The 18,968-nt window shown below is 36.7% G+C and overlaps 1 protein-coding gene across 2 annotated transcripts in view; it reads right to left on the bottom strand.

The window, feature by feature from the left end:
* Nucleotides 1-7,034, bottom strand: part of LOC104604354 (uncharacterized) — a 64,878-nt gene extending 57,844 nt beyond the window's left edge. Inside the window, exon 1 of one of the 2 annotated variants that reach the window (XM_010268666.3) lies at nt 6,542-7,034. In XM_010268666.3, the coding sequence (XP_010266968.1) occupies nt 6,542-6,709 (168 nt within the window). In that variant the 5' untranslated portion in view covers nt 6,710-7,034. The remainder of the gene's footprint in view (nt 1-6,541) is intronic. The other variant, XM_010268659.3, reaches the window with a different exon arrangement.
* Between the last annotated feature and the right edge of the window lie 11,934 nt (nt 7,035-18,968).

The following is an 18,968-nucleotide window of genomic DNA, read 5'->3' as shown; positions in this document are numbered from 1 at the left end:
TTCAAACGACAAAAGTCTACATCATCTCCTCTATCGCCTCCGCCTTTTCCAACATCAGTTGTTGATCCAGTTACACCATTCATCCCTATAAGTTCTCCCAACCCACCACCTGAACCCACTACACCCACATTGCACCGCTCTTCTAGAATTTTTCACCCTCATGATCGCTATGGTTATTCTCTAGACTATAGTTCATTTTCTATTGTCTTATCCACCACAAATATTCCCAAGACTTATCAGCAGGTTATAGCAATTCCACATTGGAAAGATGCCATGGACCCTGAGATCCGAGCCCTTCTTGAGAATGACACCTAGGAATTGGTCAAGGCTCATCCTGAAGCCTCTCTCATTGGGAGCCGCTGGATCTACTCAATAAAGTTGAAGTTAGATGGAAGTCTAGATAGGTACAAGGCTAGGCTTGTTGCTCAAGGCTATAAACAGAAATATGGGATAGATTATGAGGAAACGTTTGCTCATGTGGCAAAAATGACTATAGTCAGAATCCTATAGCCATCTATGCAATTAAAGACTAGACAATTCATCAGATGGATGTAAAGAATGCATTTCTTCATGAAGAATTGAAGGAAACAATTTATGTGAAACCCCCTAGATATGGATCCTCGGCTTGTTTGTCGTCTCAAGAAGTCTCTGTATGGCCTGAAACAAGCACCCAGAGCCTAGTTCGAGATATTCAAATCTGTGATCACTGATGCGGGATTTATTCAAAGCTCTTTTGATTACTGACTTTTCACTTTGCATTGGAATCAGGGTGGGACTCTTCTTCTTCTATATGTTGATGATATGATCATTACAGAGAATGATGTGGAGGGAATCACTGATCTGAAAAGACTCCTTAATGACTCCTTAATGTCTCCTTTAAGATGAAGGATTTGGGCCCTTTAACCTACTTCTTGGGACTTGAGGTCAGTCGTAATTCCCATGGCTATTTTGTTAACCAACATAAGTATGCAAAGGTTCTTGTCAAAATGGCTTATCTCAGTGACTCCAAGACTATTGATACTCCCTTGGAGGTTAATTTGAAATTAAGCAAGGATGAAGTCTCTTCTCTTGAAGATCCTTCTCTATACTGACAATTGGTAGGCAGCTTAATATATCTCAAGATGACTCGACTGGATATATCATATGCAATCCAGATAGTGAGTCATTTTGTGTCATCACCGTGACAACCCCACATGTCCGCAGTTCATCGGATTATTAGGTATTTGAGGGGAACCCTATCTCTTGGCTTACACTTCTCCTCCTCCTCATCCACTAGCCTTACTGCCTATGCCAATGCTGATTGGATTGGTTGTCCAGACACTCGACGATCCACTATGGGATAGTGTGTCTTTCTTGGCAACCTTCTCATTGCCTATAAGTGTAAGAAACAATCTACAATTTCAAAATCTTCTACTGAAGCTGAATATAGAGCCATGTCCTTCGTATGTAGTGAAATTATATGGCTTAGGACTCTGCTACATGACATACTACAGGAGTCACCACCGTCAGCTCCCCTCTTCGCAGACAATGCTAGTGCAATCAAGATTGCTTCCAATCTTGTTTTTCATGAGCACACAAAGCACATTGAAGTTGATTGCAACTTCATCCGTGATCTTCTTCAAGTTGGCACTATTTCTCTCCCCCACATGTCCTCTGGGCTCCAACTTGCTTATCTCTTGACGAAATCTATGATGCGGGCGCGACACTTTTTCCTTTTAGACAAACTGATGTTGATTCCTAAGCATTTGTTTGAGGAGGAGTGTAGAGATAAAGAGAGTTAGTCGAGAGGGCTATTTCTATAAATGTATTTCTTGTTGTATTTTATTTTCTTCTTGTACACTATATTCTCTTGTACTCTAAGGACAATTTGGTCATTTTCCTTTTTAATATAAGTTTCTCTCTTAGGGTGTTGAGCTCCACATTGGACACACCCACAAACTTGTGACTGTCTCTTTCGCTTTTGGATTTACAGACCTAGACTAGACTTTGACACTCTATACAACATAGCTGGCCTTACAACCATTTTACAGAATTTTTTTAAAGATCAATAAAGCAAAAAAAAATATATTCATAAAAAAAAGATACAATGTTTTGGTGACAAGGGGTCACCCCACCACTTACAAGAAAGACACAAAGAACTACATCCGGAAACAACATTAGAATCAAACAATCAAAGTGTTCCAAAAATCAGCTTCGAAATTTTCCTTTTAATCTAAGTGGTATTCGCCTATCACACAACAATGTAGATGCACCCCCTCAATTTTGCCCAACCTGCTCTAATTCTTTAGGTAACATCCACTTCAATCTCTCCCTTATTATGAATTATTGAACCAAGTTACCGGAAATGGTCACACTGACTTATCTCTTGGTCTCTTATCCTAAGTGTACCCTGATTTAGACTCCTTTTTTATCAATAACATAATCATTTCATTAATGAACTGATTTAAACTCCTTTTATTACTAAACTTACATGTCATATACTCTTTTTTAGTCCTATTTATTTTAAAATCTCTTGTTTCTAAGGCATTTGTCTGTAACCTTAACTTTGCATTTAATCCCTCATTAGTTTCATCAATTAAAACAATGTCATCCGCAAACAACATTGCACAATGGAATTTCTCCCTAAATATGTTTAGTCAATTCATCTATGATCAATGCAAATAGATAAGAACAAGTGTTGAAGCTTGGTGAAGACTAATCGAAAGTTTTGAACTTAATGCCATCATCCACATCAATGAAACTAAGAAATAAGGTTTTACATCAAGTTTAGAGGAACCCCAAAATCAAACCCTAATATAGACTTAGCAATTCAATTGAGAAATGGATAGAGATTGGAAAGGGTAGAAAACATCCAAAAGCAATAAACATATTTCACAATAGGGGTGGTCATGGACTGGGCCGGGCCAGGCTTTGCAGCTGTGACAAGAGCCATAGCCTGGGCCCAGGCCAGGTCGGGCCTGACTTCGAGCCCATAGCTGTCATGTATAAAACACATAATGTTTTGAGATTATGAAAGTACCGAGCATTTACTGCTACTACATTATTTATTCTAGTTCCTACTGCTTTTTTACTTATCATCTATGTAAAAACAGTAAGTAAAAATGATTCATTTGAATTAAAATTGAGTTACTTATTAGTTCTTATCAATGATTGAAGAAATAAAAGGGATTACAATTCCAAGTCTTTAATGAAATGAGCGGACTGGGTTGAATTGGCAGTATGTAGATCCAATACAATAGATAGTATGGTAAAAATAACTAGATGCACCTTTCTACCACACTTTCTATTGTATGAAGATATGGGGTTGATATAGATCAATCTATAATTTGTATCCACTTATGTAGATGTACATGTAAATAGCATTCCGATTCTATTTCTTCGCTATTCCAACTCATCTTTCTTCTGATCATTTCGAAATAATTCAAAGTCAACTACTCCAATTAATAGGGTTTTATTGTCATATAATATGGGTATAAAATGTATTTTATACATTGTAATATAAAAAATATTATATACATAAAATGTATTATAGGTGTCATATTCTAATATTTATATATAAATATAAAATAGGACAGAAAAATAACATATATAAATATGCACGGAGGCCTAAAGTATTGGGTCCAAACCTAGGTACCCAAGCCCGGAATTTCTGGGCTTGGTCAGGCTAGGCTGAAAAATGATCACTCCTACTTCACAATGAGAGTTATTTCATGGAATACTATAAGGCTGGGAGAATCTAATGATCACTCCTACTTCACAATGAGAGTTATTTCATGGAATACTATATAAGGCTGAGAGAATCTAGTAGGAAGGAGCAAGTTGTCATAGGGGTAGATGTGTAGTGGAAAAACTCATGTGACGTCTGGGCCATGGATGGATAGGACAAGCCTGATGTGTGCATGAGGGTCATGTGCGGCCTGAGGAATAACTCTACCAAGGTTAGTGGTATTGGATCATGACTTCATTGTGAATAGTTGTGGCTATCTGTGCTAGCACTTGCCGGTCCATGAGAGGTGCCACTTACATGCCAAAGGGGGAAGGCCATGATGTAAGGCACATGTTGTGCCAATAATGTGTAAGACAACCATTGGGCCTGAGCGCACTCGTGCACTGTGGGCAACGAGACTGTCCGAGACATGGGGTTGGTGAGTTATAGGGGCATGCTTAAGCTTGACCCGCATGGAAAGTCTCCCTTCAATGTGCATGGTGCAACGCCGATCCATACACTATCCCCATGAGCGTGCGTGTCCATGAAGAACCTTGGTAGCCATGTTATCCATTAACCAGGGCCACCCCGCAAGGAATGTTGGTCTAGAAGTGCCAATGTTAAGCACCCAAAGAAACATCACCTTTCCAAAAATTTATACTGGCATATTTATGGTATTATCACCTAACGTAAGCCCACCAAATATAGATAAGGCCAAGCCTATATTAAACCATAACATGTGCATAACCCGCTAGATCTTATAGGGTGGATATTTTGATAATTCAGGAATTAGAGTCAGAAAAGGTTGATATGGCTCTAAGAAATGAACTTTGAGGATCCAGTATTGGAGAATGAGAAGTGGCGGAAGCAATTGGGTTGTCTTGTGTCTTACTAACTATATGGGACCCTAGACTGTCGTTAAAAGAGATGAAATGTTACAAAAAAAGCTATCCCCTAAATAAATGTGTCATGAAGAAAACAAAAATAAACACACCAATCAGCCCCCAGTCGGTAAAGAATTTACTGAAAGAGGTATTCAAGGCTTTCAAGCTAATAGTCAAAGACCTCACAACGATCCTATGGCTTTGCAAGTCACCCCCACCTTTAAAATGACCATAACCTGGGGACCACCCCAGCATTAAACCATGGAGCAGCCTAGAACAGCGTAAACCAGCCTCAAATCTCCATCTTCATGACTTGATAACAGCTTAAGTTACATTCCAACAATCATGAAGTAGATTTCAGTCAATCAACATGTTAAGGTTTAGGAAGTCAGTGAGTACTTAATTTATTGCTCATATTTTATTTGATGAATTCATGATGTTCTGGTATTAAAAAAGCATGCAACCAAACAAACTACATCAATCCGAATTTAGCCAAATAATCACCATTTATGTGGTGTTCAGTTTGCTGTTCTGAAAAGGGTGGTATGGTTCCAGAACCAAACCATACCCTTTTTTTCTTTTGAAAATGACAATGACTATTATTTTTAAAACCAGACAATGTAAAAGAGGCTACTCTGTTTGTTTGAACATGTGTGAGTATTGGTTGTGCAACTCTTGTAAATGTTCATTTCCATTGTGGCATGTTCATGAAGCAAACGAAACATGAACACAACCACTAACTGAATACACCTAAATTGTCAAAATCAATTACAACTGCTAGTTATGGGGTGTTCTACAACATTCATTTGTTTTTAAAATCACCACACCAGGGGGAAAAAAAACAAAAAACAAGTTCTTGAACTCTGCTTTTGTTTTTAAAGGCAAAAACAAGTTGGTTCTGTTTCAAAAAACAATACATGTTTTTGGAGCCATTAAGGGGACGTTCTACAACATGATTTTTTTTTTGTTGCCGATTCCATAAAACAAACCAAAACCATCTGGTTTGCAAACAGATTGTTTCTCAAAACAAAAACACAAAAAACATGTTCTTGGTTGTGTATTTGTTTTTCGTTTTCAAAACTAAAACAAAAAACATGTTCTTGAATCTGGTTTCAAAACCATATTTTCGTCTGATTATTCAACTTCATGCTCCATCAATCATATAATTTTTATACCAAAAAATTTGTTTTAGTTTTAAAAACCAATATTTTGTTGATTCCGAAAACATGTACCGTTTTTTGAAACAAAACCAACTTGTTTTTCCTTTTGAAAACAAAAACAGAATAGAGTTTAAGAACTTTTTTTTTTGCTATGTGGCAATTCCAAAAACAAATGAAAACAAAAACATTCATGTTTTAGAACGCCCCCTAAAATAATATTTTTTTAAACAAAAACAAATTTTATAATGTAAAAATTAAATGATTTGTGGAACCTGAGATTAAAAAACGAGATGAAAATATGTTTTTGAAACGAGAAAGTCAAGAAAATGTTTTTGGTTTCAGTTTTGAAAACAAAAGGGCACATACACAAGATCATGTTTTTTGTGTTTCTGTTTTGAGAAACTATCTGTTTTCAAACCAAATTATTTTGAAAATGTTTTTCCGACCGGCAACCAAAAAAAAAATCACATTGTTGAACGCGCCCTATATCACAGACCTCAAAAATTCACAACCGCTAATTCATTCTCCCCAATCACAAGTCACAAGACCTCAAGTCAAATATAACGAATCAATTCAACAAAAAGGGCAACAGAGTAACGATAGAATCGCAAAGAGTACAAAATCTTATTTATTCCATCTGTCTTTGCATCCAAATTCATTCTTCAGTTAATCAAGATAGAGTTACGTATGCATGTTGCGTAGAGAGACAAGTTTGAATGAATACCCAAGAGTCGAAACATTCCAATTAAAAGAACTGGAAAAAAGAAGAAAAAGAAAAGGAGCATATGTACCGTCCAAATGTCTGCAGGGACGAGGATGATGATGGAGAGAGAACAGAACCAAGCATAGCCAACGGTGAAGAAGACGTAACGGGGAACATCTGGACCTGCGAAGTACTTCAACGTGAAAATAACCATGCCCAGGGTGAGGGGAAGGGAGATAAGGTAGAACACCCACATCTGTCTCTCTCTTCCCCTGGCTCTCCAAATTGCAGAGAAACGAAGAAAAGAGAGAGGAGATGGAGGTTCCCGAAGTTTTAACGTGAAGATAGAAGGTAGAGACCCGGTCAAGCGGATCCAATGTATGAAAGAAGAGAAGCAGCGAAAGCAAACTCTGTCTCCCTACCCAAATTGAAATTGCTGCATCTACAAAAGCAAAGCGCGCCATACTTGATGTCATTTTGAGTCTTCTGTTAATCGACGACACGCGGTATATGATTGTGTCGCAGTCTCACCCGCCCTTTTTGGCTTTTTGTAGCTGCGCAAACTAGTTGCGATCTCTTCTGCAAAACTTCAGGCGAAGAACGCTTCACTTCATTCGTGCTCGTGGTCGTGGCGCGCATGGAGGATTTGGGGCCCATTGGAACGTTGGATTGGAACATTTTTATTGCGATGGCACCATGAACTAATATTCCATTCCATGGTCCGTATTGTGGCCCCTCCTCAACTCAAAGAGCTCTGATGGGGCGCAATTGAGTTCATCATCCTTGTTGCAGAAAATTTTCTACAGTTGCAAATGAATTTGTACCACGTCATTCTTGCTTACAACCATTTAACTTAACGGAGTCAAGACCATAAACGGACGTTTGCACTAAAAAAAATCCCGCTTCTCAAGTTTTAAATCTCTCCTGTCTCCCCTCGAACTCCCCTCTCTCTCTCCAATCGCATGTCCTCTTAGAATACTGCAACCGTGAAGGTCTACCGCTGCAAACACGGAGTGACACCGCCTCCGATTCTACTGTGAACGTTGTTCTACTTCCGGTTTCTGTCCTTCATCCCAACTCCACCATCTAGCAAATGATCCAATCAAATTAAAACAAGCCAAAGCCATGCCAGTTCTTAATGGTCTCTCATATTGCGCATACCTCACATCATAAGACATGATGATAAGGGCCCGTTTGGTGTATCTTTCCATGTGGTCTTTTGGCTGTTTATAAGCTGGGTAAACTTATTTTCAATCTATCTCCGTTTGGTTCACAAAAGATCTATCCGTCAAAAGTCGGAGCATCGAAAAGACATGAAAAGCCCATTTTGGGAAGCTCCAAATGAAGTTTTTTGCATCTTTCACGTTTATTCTCGAGTAGAAAGACACGGAAAGACGTATATCTACCAAGCTAGCTTCGGGCTGCTCAGATCTTTGTGCAAAAGTGCAATATGTCTTTTGACTGTCAGAATTATCAAAAGATCTTCCCAAAAAGACTTACCAAATGGGCTCATAAAAACTAAACATGACTCATTTGTTAATTGAGTGTCTAGTTCTTTCATCCAAAAGCAAAACAATGAGATTGGGCGGCATTACTAATTGTTAAAAACAAAAGTTGAAGCTTAAGCCATTTGAAAAACAAGATTTAAGAACACCTAATCTCTATGCTTAATCCACCTGAATTCACTTATCCACTTTCTTTTATTGACACTGTGATGTGTTGGAGAGAGATTCAAAATTTTAAGAATCTCTCTCATCCCTCTATTGTTTTAGTCTTTTCCTCTTCCCACAATTGAGTGTATGGAAAGACTCAATATCCCACATTACTTGGGAAAGGAGTGGAAGTAGAATGTATCTATAGTTTTGCTCTCTTTATAGGTAATGACTCTTAAGAGGAGAGCACTATAGATATTTCATGTATGTGAGGGGGGGCCACATTACTCTTCATTCTCCCTCATATTTTGTAAAGTTTTGCTATTTTTCCTCCATCAAACCCTATCCACACATCGGTGATTATACCACATCAGATGGTAACTCATGTTAGTGTCCACCGACGACAAGAGCTCCAACGGTACATTTTCTCTTTTCAATAGATTGAAGCAACCCATCAGCGTGATTCTTCAAGCGAATGAAGGTGGGTCAACACCGACAGCTTCTTACTTTCTTCAGGCGAACGAAGACAAACAAAGGTAGGTCAACACTCGGCCCGCTAGCATGGGTCATCGTCCGCTGTGTGGTATGGTCGTGGTGTGTGGGTAGGGTTTGGTGGAGGAAATGCAGTAGAACTCTACAAACTGGGAGGGAGAGTGAGGAGGAACATGGGCTGAGTGTTTTTGAGTCGTGCTTTCTCTTTTTGTGGCCGGTTGAATTGGCTAGCCCATGCTAATGGTGGGTTCACTCTAGACCTGTTCATGGGCTGGGCTGGGCCGGGCCGGGCTCGGACCGGGCTTTCACTTGTCACTAATGAAAATATACTAGGTTCGAGCCCGAGCTCGGCCCGACCAACGGGCCTATAACTTGGGCCCGAGCCCGGCCTTGGTAAAAAAGCCCGAAACCCGAGCCCGAGCCCGAAGCCCGACCTAATTGAAAAAAAAAACAAATTTTCCTATTCAAATTATAATTAAAAATTCAGATAGTATTTTTTTTCTATTTAAATGAACAATAGGCTTACAGGATGGTATTTTTCCCTTTCTTTTATATTTTAAAACACAATTTTACATTCTTAAATCAAAAAAATTATTCAAATGGACATAATCATATAACTAATTTTAAGTTTAATATTAGGTCGGGCCGGGCCAGGCTGTTTTGACAAAACCCGAGCCCGGCTCGAATTTATTGCGGGCCAGACTTTTTGCCCCGAATTTAAGCCCACGGGCCTATAAGTATGTTCAAGCCCATCCGGGGGTCTGGCCCGGCCCATCGGGCCACCCGACCCATGAACAGGTCTAATTCACTCACGTGTTAACATAATGAACAATGGAGACGTTGTCCATTAAGATTGGTGAGTTCACGCGTCCAATGAACCCACTGATGCATAGAATGAAGACTCCAAAATCAATTTGTTTGAAAATAAATTGATTCTTAAAATGAGAATACATAAAACATGTTATTGATTGTACATGCGTTTTTTGTTTCTAAAATTAAAACAAAAAACGTTTTATTGAACTTTTGGTTTAAAGAACATATTTTCATATATTATTTTTATAAAGAAAATCTATTATCTAATGTTGGTCCCAACTATACAAGGACTTGGGAGTCGTACGTGGGTTGGGTATTGTCCCATGTGTGAACTCGTGTTTTGAAAGTTGTTGGGCTGAGATTTTACCGTCGCACCATCCAACAGGGATAGTATTATTTATGGTCCAGTTTTGTTCGATTTGAAGAAGATTTCAAACCAAATCAATAAATTACGGTTTGAAAAATTTTCAAACCAAACCAAACCAAATCAAACATTTCTATTAAAGCTTGGTCTGGTCTTAATATGGTTAGGGCCATTCTATTGGGATTTACCCCAATTAGAAAGCCCAAATAACAAGCATATATACCTCCATAAATAACAAATATAGGTCAAGTATCAAATTCAAATGTTAACAAGTGTCACCTATTAAGGTTTTAAAAACCGATTCAGAGTTGGAACTGTTCTGACCACCGATTTTGGGTCAATGGTCCAATCGTCCGATCCAAATAGATGGCCCGTTCTAATGAAAAAATAAATAAATAAATAAGGCCAAAAACTATTAAACAGGTTAATGGTTCGATTGCCTGAGTCAGCAGGTCGCTGACCAATTCAACATTTTTTGGCCAAGGACCGAGTTTAGGTTAAAATGAAACCAGTTGTCTAAATGACTCCTGGGTCGAATGGTATGATCATCTGAATCAACAACAATTCAAAAACATTGTCACCTATTACTATTATATAAATTACATTTACATCTATCTTCTGAACAAAAACACATCCTAGGCATCAAATTACATATTAAAAATTGAAAGAAACAATGAAATCAAATTGTTTTAAGGCCAGACTAGACCAAACCAGCATCAATTTTGGTTTGATTTGGTATGGTTTGGTGGTTTAGACCATATAATGAACACCCCCTGCCAAACAATGGTTCCCTATCATCTGTTATTTGATATCATGTAGCATAAATCATAAATTTCTATATTGTAAATTTGATTTTGTTTAAAAATCATTGATGATTTCAAAAGTATGCATTTTTTGAAACAAAATTCAAAATAAAAAAAAGGCATGGTTTATTAAAAATTTGCTGATAGGAAGATTTGTTCAACTAGCGTATATGGCTAATTAGTAAAAGAGAGACATTGGTGAAATGATGTTAACTGCAGCAATATAGGGGTGTCAATGGACCGGTTTTGAATTGGACCCGTCCAAACCAAAATCAATTTAGATGGATTGGACAGACCAACAAAATATATTGAACTGGACCAATTCAGACTTAATGGTCCAAAGCATTTATTGGATTGGATTGAATTTGATCCATCCATAATGAATTTATATTAGATTAAGTTGGATTGGTCCAATATCTGATCCATTGATAAAAGATATGTGCAAGCATTTGTTGATTTGAAAGTTTGAAACAAAACTAATTTTGCGAGCTCCATAACCCGATTAAATGAAATAGGTACTCTCATATCATTTTCCCTAGACCTCTACAATGGACATGTTTATCATGTTTGTAATTGGTGTTGACAAAAGTTTAAATTATGCCTACATTATTAAGGGAGTATTCTGTAATGTGGGTGAGAAATTGGTGAGTGTGGATTGATCCACACCACACTCTGTGGTAGGGACCAATTCACACAACAATCTACAGTTGTTCTGAACTGTGGATAGATTGTGTGGACCGAATCAATCCACACCCACGGTGGCATTTTGTAGGTGTAGTGTGAACCAATCCACACCACGCCTTTTGATTTCATGTATTATATATATATATTATGGGAGATCTACATAGTCAATCATAAATGTCTAATTTTTGAGTTTTATACGGTAAATAAATTTTAAAAAGGCATCAATACGTAGACAACAATTGTATTTTTTAAATAATTAAAAAATATTATTTTAAATATTAAATAATAATAATAATAATATTTTAAATATTATTTTATTAATAAAAATATTAAAAAATTAATATTTAAATAATGAAAAAAGAGTTGAGAAGGAGAATCATTAGACTTGTGCTATAATTAACATTAAAAATTATTATTTTATTAAAATATTAAAAATTATTAAAAAATTAAATAAAATGAGAGTAATTGGACCAATGTAATAAAACCTTCCCACAAACTGTCCACACTATAATGTGGACCATCCACGAGAAAATAATATGGACGATAAATTGGGGTATGGTCTGTCCCTATCTATGTTATTTTATGGACGGGGACTATCTATACATAGTAGAACACCATATCTTACCGTGGACAGAACCAAAATAGTCCCATCCACAATACTTACATACTATCAAATGTCACCTAAATCTCAAAATGATGTTGTTCAGAGTTATTTTGGGTATCAAATCCGTGATTTGCAATAGACATAGTATATATATTGCAATAGACATAATATATTTCTAAAAAAGTTAAAAACAGGAGTAAATTATTTTATTTTCATCGGAGACCAAGTCTCCGCTACAACCAATAAAAGACATTACCAATCAGCCAATTGGCACCATGCTAAATCATAGTATTCATTAACGTCATATGGTATAAGATTTTTTTATTAATCACTACATCTTCAATTCCACTCCTTAAACTAATAATCTCTATCACGGGACCAAGCAAAACCACAAGCATCAAACAGGCAGATAAAAGCTAAGCTAGAATCCTTTAGAAGGGGACTCGAAAACATCATCTATCATGTAATTTTGTATGTTACAAGCAGGGACGTGCCCGGATCACTCTCCTAGCAGAAGTGTAAAACCTTTTTTTGCTTAGTTTATCTATCCAGGTGAAGCATATGTGCGGCTTCACCGGAACTTGCAATCTTTTCCCGCTGCATTCCATGCCATCAGCTTATAGGTTTGTGATGTAAACTAAAAAATGCCATTCCAGCACATGAATCCAAATACATCTCAGCTTTTGTATTTGTCACTTAGAGCCCGTTTGATTTACGAGAATGGATTTGGAATTGGAATCGAAATTTGAAACCAACTGTTTAATCGGGTAGAATAAGATGGTGAAATTGTATTTTTCTACGGAGGAATGACCATTCCCTCTCCCTCTTTTAGAATTAAGTCCTATTCCAACTGGTTTCAATTTTCATTTTAATTCATGTATAGAATAAATAAACTATAAGAATAGATCACCATTCCCACTGCAAACCAAACAAACACTTAAAAAAAGGATATATACTATCATTGTTTGAACTGTGAGATAAGCACCACCTCAATCCTCACCCACATTGAGGGTATGAGAGAGAGAGAAATAGAGAGAGAGAATGGTCCCAACAAATCCTCCACCAGAATCTGTTAAAGAAAGGGGAGTAAAGGCATACAGGCTGCCAGGCTGGATCAGTCCCACGCTAACGGTCAAAGCCCCCTTTTGACCTGAAAGAAATGCGTCAGAAGGTTCCCAAATAGCCGAGAAATTAAAGCCACAACCTCTGGTGCTTGGGTAGTTGGGTGGTCAACTGGCCATGGTTTCTTTTGTCTCTTTTACGACATGGATGGCCACATCGCATCCCTTCTGAGCCTCTTTATCAAACATAAAACAAATGCAAAACCACCCTTTCACTTTCACACATCATCTCCAAAATATTGGAGGAAAGCTATCCGCTTAAATCGGTAATACAATTCTTTTTCCTTCTTACAACATGTGTGCCCTACTAGACGTATAAGTCGGGTTGTACCACTCGTGGCTCGGCATGATTTTGGGTCAGTCCAGCATGGTTTGGCATGACAGAAGGTGGGCCATGCCAGCTATAGCATGATCATATAGGCCATGCCAGGCTTTGGGTTTCAAGTCCATGGGTGAATACGGTGTTGTGCTGCCAGTGGCCCTCGTGTTGTATACATCAAAATTTTATTTTCATTTTATTATAAAATATATAACATACTTATATATATAATTTTATTTCCAATTTTATTATACTATTTCATTTTTTTATTACATATATAAACAATTATATACATTAAAATTCATATAAAATAAAATTTTAAGACTTTTTTTTATTTTTTTCTATTTTGTCGATTTGCTTTATTTTTTTCAATTTAAAAAACTGCCTTTCATGGCTTGGCCCAATCTATGGATCAACCTGGCCCATGGCACGACCATGATACAGTACTGGGCTGCATGGGTTCAGGCTGGGCCGACCCCCCCCAGTGTCCTAGGGGAGGGAAGCATAGCCCAGCTTGGCCCGCCAAAAGAATAGGTCATGTTGTGCTGACTGAACATGGCCCAATTTACACCTCTATCTTATAACAGGACCCAAAAGAAAATCATTTATGTTGCAGAATACCCCGTAATTGTGAAGATGTATAGCCACTTACTTAGGTATATCAAAAGGAAGATTAATCCACCTAGAACCAAAACCACTGTAAGCAACATTTTGCTTTCAGGAGTTTTGGGATTGACCATATTAATTTACAAGAAAATTGTTTGATTGCTTTGGGTTACATGAATATTGAAAATATGCCACTTTACATGCACTTTCCATAAAAATTTTAGTAGTAGGTTATGTAAGGAAATCCATCCACATTTGATATAAGCCGATGGGATGAAGATAGTCTACAGGTCTTGAAGTTGGCAAGCAAGAATGCATAAGAATGAAAGCAAGGAAATTTGAGCAAAAATTTCTTCATATAGGCCTATAACTCCCTATTTATGTGAACCAAATTAACCCAAAAGTTAGGAACTTAGGTGAGTGATAATGGCGTTAGGGAAATGGCTGAATTGAATGCTCATTACATTACAACGCTGCTATTAAATCTAAAATAATAATAAGGAAAATCGATGAGCTTCTTTCTCGTTCTTAGAGTATAAAATAATACATGGTAAAGAACAGAAAAAAGAACAAAAAGAGAACGGAAAATATAAGAAAGAGAAGCTTTTGTTATTTATGAAAAATGGTATTATCATTGTATGTTTTGTTAATGCAACTTGATTTGTATAAAGCCTTTTGTTGTTGTTGTATGTATATAAAAGAATTGAAAGGAGATTCTTCTCGTGGAATTAATAAAAAAGTATGGTTTAATGTTTATTTTACTATTTTATGTAATAAATAATTAATAGGTGTGAATATGTGATTCTGTATATAGAAGTTACGATCAAGAGGTATTCAACAAGATGAGGAAGAGAAAAAGCTTTTACGTAATCACCTTATTAGCAAAAGAGTAGGACTTCCATTGAAGTTAGTAAAAAGAAGAAAAGGGAGAAGGTGTAACATAATATAATATGTCCCATGTGCTAACTTAACGAGACATTAGCCACTTTGCCAGTGACCACTCTTGATGTGAGATTACTTTTCATTTTTCAGAAGCTATAGACCATATGGGCTATGCCTCTCGGTTTTTACAGATTTACCATTAATCTCATATGATTCTGTCGGGACTGGCGCCGGCGGAATGACCAAGGTAGATTGTGTGGTGTGGCTCATAGTTAGATAAAAAGTCGGTGAAAATGTATGATTGCTATTTAGTGTAAGCAGGATGTTAAGGCAATGGAGGAATGGTCTCCTTGAAGGCCGAAGGACCAAGGATCTGTGAAGGTAGGGTTAAGAGAGGACTTGTGTGAGAAAGGAGAGAGAGAGGTTGTTGTAGAAAAAGGGAGCAGAGAAGTTAGGGATCTTGAGACAGGTTTTAGTGTGCAGGCTCTCTAACCTCTCTCATTTTATAGAGGAGATACTGAATTTATAAGGAGAAACATCTAAATAAAGACTTTTCCCTCGATAAGGAAGAAGACCAGGATTCTCTAACTATTATTGGAAAAACCTCCTTGGGGCTTTGTCATATGTCCGTGAGAATCTTTTGTGATGAGGATTTTTTTTTCATAGGTTGAGTTTGGAAGAAGTATAAATGCAAATATGTAGAGTGTAAAATCTTATATTTTATATTATTTTGTATGTATTTATGTTGTACATATTTGCATTTGTACTGTTTCCAAACTGAGCCTTAACATTCTCACATGGTATGTGTTGGTTATAGTTTGCTGTGAGTTTTTCTATGGTCACATGATAGGGACAAAGTTCTTTAGAGGTGCTAATCTGTTTATATGATTCGACAGTCACAGCAAAGTGAGTCATATTGGGATCATCGCAAAATCACATAGCAAGGGAACAGGCTCCTCTCCTGTAACTCTAATTAATTATGGGTGATGTATTCAATTCATTGCAAGTGCAAGTGGCCTGTAGACCTATTCATGGGCCTGATTCGGACTTAACTTTTACCAAAATTTGAATGAGCCCCACCTGAAAGAAGCCCGGTCCGTGAACAGGTATAATGACCTGCATTTGCTTTCTCGAGTATTCCCCTACCCTTTAGGGAGGTAGTCCAATATTGGCGGACCGCTCGGCCAGCACGACTTTTGTCGCAATTGTGTCAATGATTTGTTTTGTGTCATTACAGTCCTTATCACAAATAGGATTCTCATGTGTTTATGATTCAAAGTTCCCATTGCAATCAATGCGATGCTGAGCTAAATGTATTTACACTTAGTGCCTACATCAATCTTGTTAATATATATATATATATATATATATATATAAATAATTTTTTTAGCAAAAGAATAGAAAGTTGAAAGTCAACTCTTTGACTTTCTAAAGGTGCCTAGAAGACTGGAACCACAGAGCTGATGATGATATGCTATGATAATGACCCGGTTCTTGGGACTTTGGGAGTAGAACCATAAGTGGATTCACATATACATATCCAGCAGGTGGGAAGAGGACTGCTAGAAGCTCTTCGGTGTATTCACGGAAATAGTTTGGTTCGCTTGCTTGATAATATTTTGGATAAAATACAAGAACCTTCCTTGAAGTTTATGACAATCATAATAACCTCTCTTATACTTTTGTTTTAATAAATATATTCTCTAAAATTTTGAAAAACTCAACAAAAACCTCTCTTTCATTACTGTTCCAGACAAAAAAACGTTAGATTGATGTACCATTTTTTTAAATACCTATTCTACCCTTTTATAAATGATTTTACATACAAAATTACTGAATTAATCCTATTGTAACTCAACAAAAACTTATTTTAACAATTATTTCAGCAATTTTACATACAAAATTACTGAAATATGTTTTTCGTTGTATTAAAATGAGATTATTTCAGTAATTTTGTATATAAAATAATTTATAAAAGGATAAAATAAATATTTGGAAAAAATTGATGCATCAATCTAATGTTTACATCTGGAACAATAACAAAAATAAGGTTTTTATTGAATTTCTCAAAAGTTTCGTTAAAATAAAATTATAGTAAAGGATTTATTTATAATTGTGAGAAAATTGAGGGGAGGTTTTTATATTTTACCCTAATATTTTTTCTACCTCAGGCATCATGATTTTGGATGAATGGCATCTTTTATATGTTTTGCACAAGTGGAGGACATGTGCAATTAATGGTGGACTGAAAAGATAAATAAAGATGTACACTTTATGGATTTTTCTCCCTTGCCTGTGCAGGTGCAGCCCTGCAGTACTTTGCTTGAATTAATATAACTAAAATGGGTGGAATTTTTGAGTTCCAATAGAGTCTGGTTTTCTCAATTCACCTCCAACACTTTTAGTAGTTTTTCAAATTAAACAAAATACCAGATAAAATGGGCATATGATTTAGAGAAAACTTCACTTTACCCTGTCTTACAAATTTTTATTTATTTTTTAAATTTATTTTCCAAACCCTCACCCATGATATAGTAGCACTCTCCTTGCATTGTATGTACCACATTCCCCCACTAGTCACTTGCAATGATACAAATAAATAAAAAAAAATTGTAGTTTGGGGAAATTATTTTCACCCATGATTATATTTCTTTAGAAAGAATTATTCATTTTCCATCATATTTATTATGCCCAACCAAATGCATCCCAAGACAAATTAGAAAGAATGGGAAGCAACTATTTTTTCTGTAATTTGAACGATGTATAAGTATTAAATAATAGTTAAAATATTTCAATTTGAAACGTGAGCATTGATCCAGTAACCAAAATTGTTTTACCATATATCCGAGTCAGTCCGAGTCTGATGACACGGATTTATAAAGCGATGGAGGCAGGAACAGAAGTCTGAAAAAGTCAGCTACTTTTCCTCACCATGTCCCCATTCTCTTTGTGCCATACTTTGAAGTTGAAGCTGTAAAGGAAGAAGCGAAGACCCATTGCTCAAGAAAAACCAGTGTCATATACTCAGCTTCAGCTGGGATCTCCCGCGCGAGTTCGTTAAGAACAAGAAGCAATAACACCCGCATCGAATGAGTTTGTGTATAAAGTATAAACCACTCTTTCGCCACGACATTTGCCATTAAATCTAATAATTACAAATCAATCATTTTGATGGCCTAACGGGGGACCGCGGCCTTCTCAAAGAACGACAGCAAACTAGCAAAGTACCAATCAGGACGCCGGCTTACCTGTTGCGACTTGCTACATCTGTTCGGTGAGAGAGAGAGAGAGCGTTAAGATTGATAATTAACGCAATAAATATTATATTTATTTGGTAATAAGCATAGAAGTAGAATTAGGAGCCCGTGAAAGCCATGATCCAAGTGCAGCAGAGCACAACTGCACACTTGTCGGTGCATCTCCCACCGCGAAAACAGTCAACTGCATTTTAAAAATTGCCGCGATATTCTTTGACCACCCGCTTCTTCTTGAACCAACTCACCCACACGTTCATCGCCATTTTCTTGAAAATATAACAAAAAAAATAAAACCAAGAATCTCTCCTCTCTCTCTCTCTCTCCGTTTTTCAATACTTCAAAGCTTAATTGCGTGACTAGGTAATCACTTTTTAAAGTGTGCTCGCTTAACTTATTTTGCACAAAGACTCTTATCCTTTCGAGACTGTTTAGTTTTCATCTTTTATCCTGGAAGATAATAGAGCAGATCTTAATCATCCAAATGGGGCCTTGGGACTTGGACCCTTCTCCAGACTTGTCATGTCAACATGGTGTATCACAGGATTCACAGCATTCCTCGCTCCGTTGCTTCGTTGTCTATTTTCGATTCAAATTTTGAAATAAAATTTACAAAATTAAACTTCGGACAAATACGGATACACATGATGCAAAATTAAACTTCGGACAAATTTACAAAATTAAACTTCGGACAAATACAGAATTCTGAATCCCTCTCCCCTATAAATCACATCCTGCCCGTGAATTTAATACAAATTGACTAAAATTCTGATTTGAACTGATTGGTCATTCTCCCATTAAACTTCTTCAATTTGCTTAACTAAATTTAGATTAAACTTTTAAATTCATATTTGTTCCCCAGATTGCCAGCCGTGGCCGGAGATCCATCATACCATTTCCATTGTTCTATATCTATATTGA

This window comes from Nelumbo nucifera, chromosome 5 (genome assembly GCF_055504915.1).
Source record: "Nelumbo nucifera cultivar China Antique chromosome 5, China Antique-T2T, whole genome shotgun sequence".
Lineage (NCBI taxonomy): Eukaryota > Viridiplantae > Streptophyta > Magnoliopsida > Proteales > Nelumbonaceae > Nelumbo > Nelumbo nucifera.
Note: the sequence above shows the minus strand (reverse complement) of the source record. Positions and strands in the feature narration are given on the sequence as shown.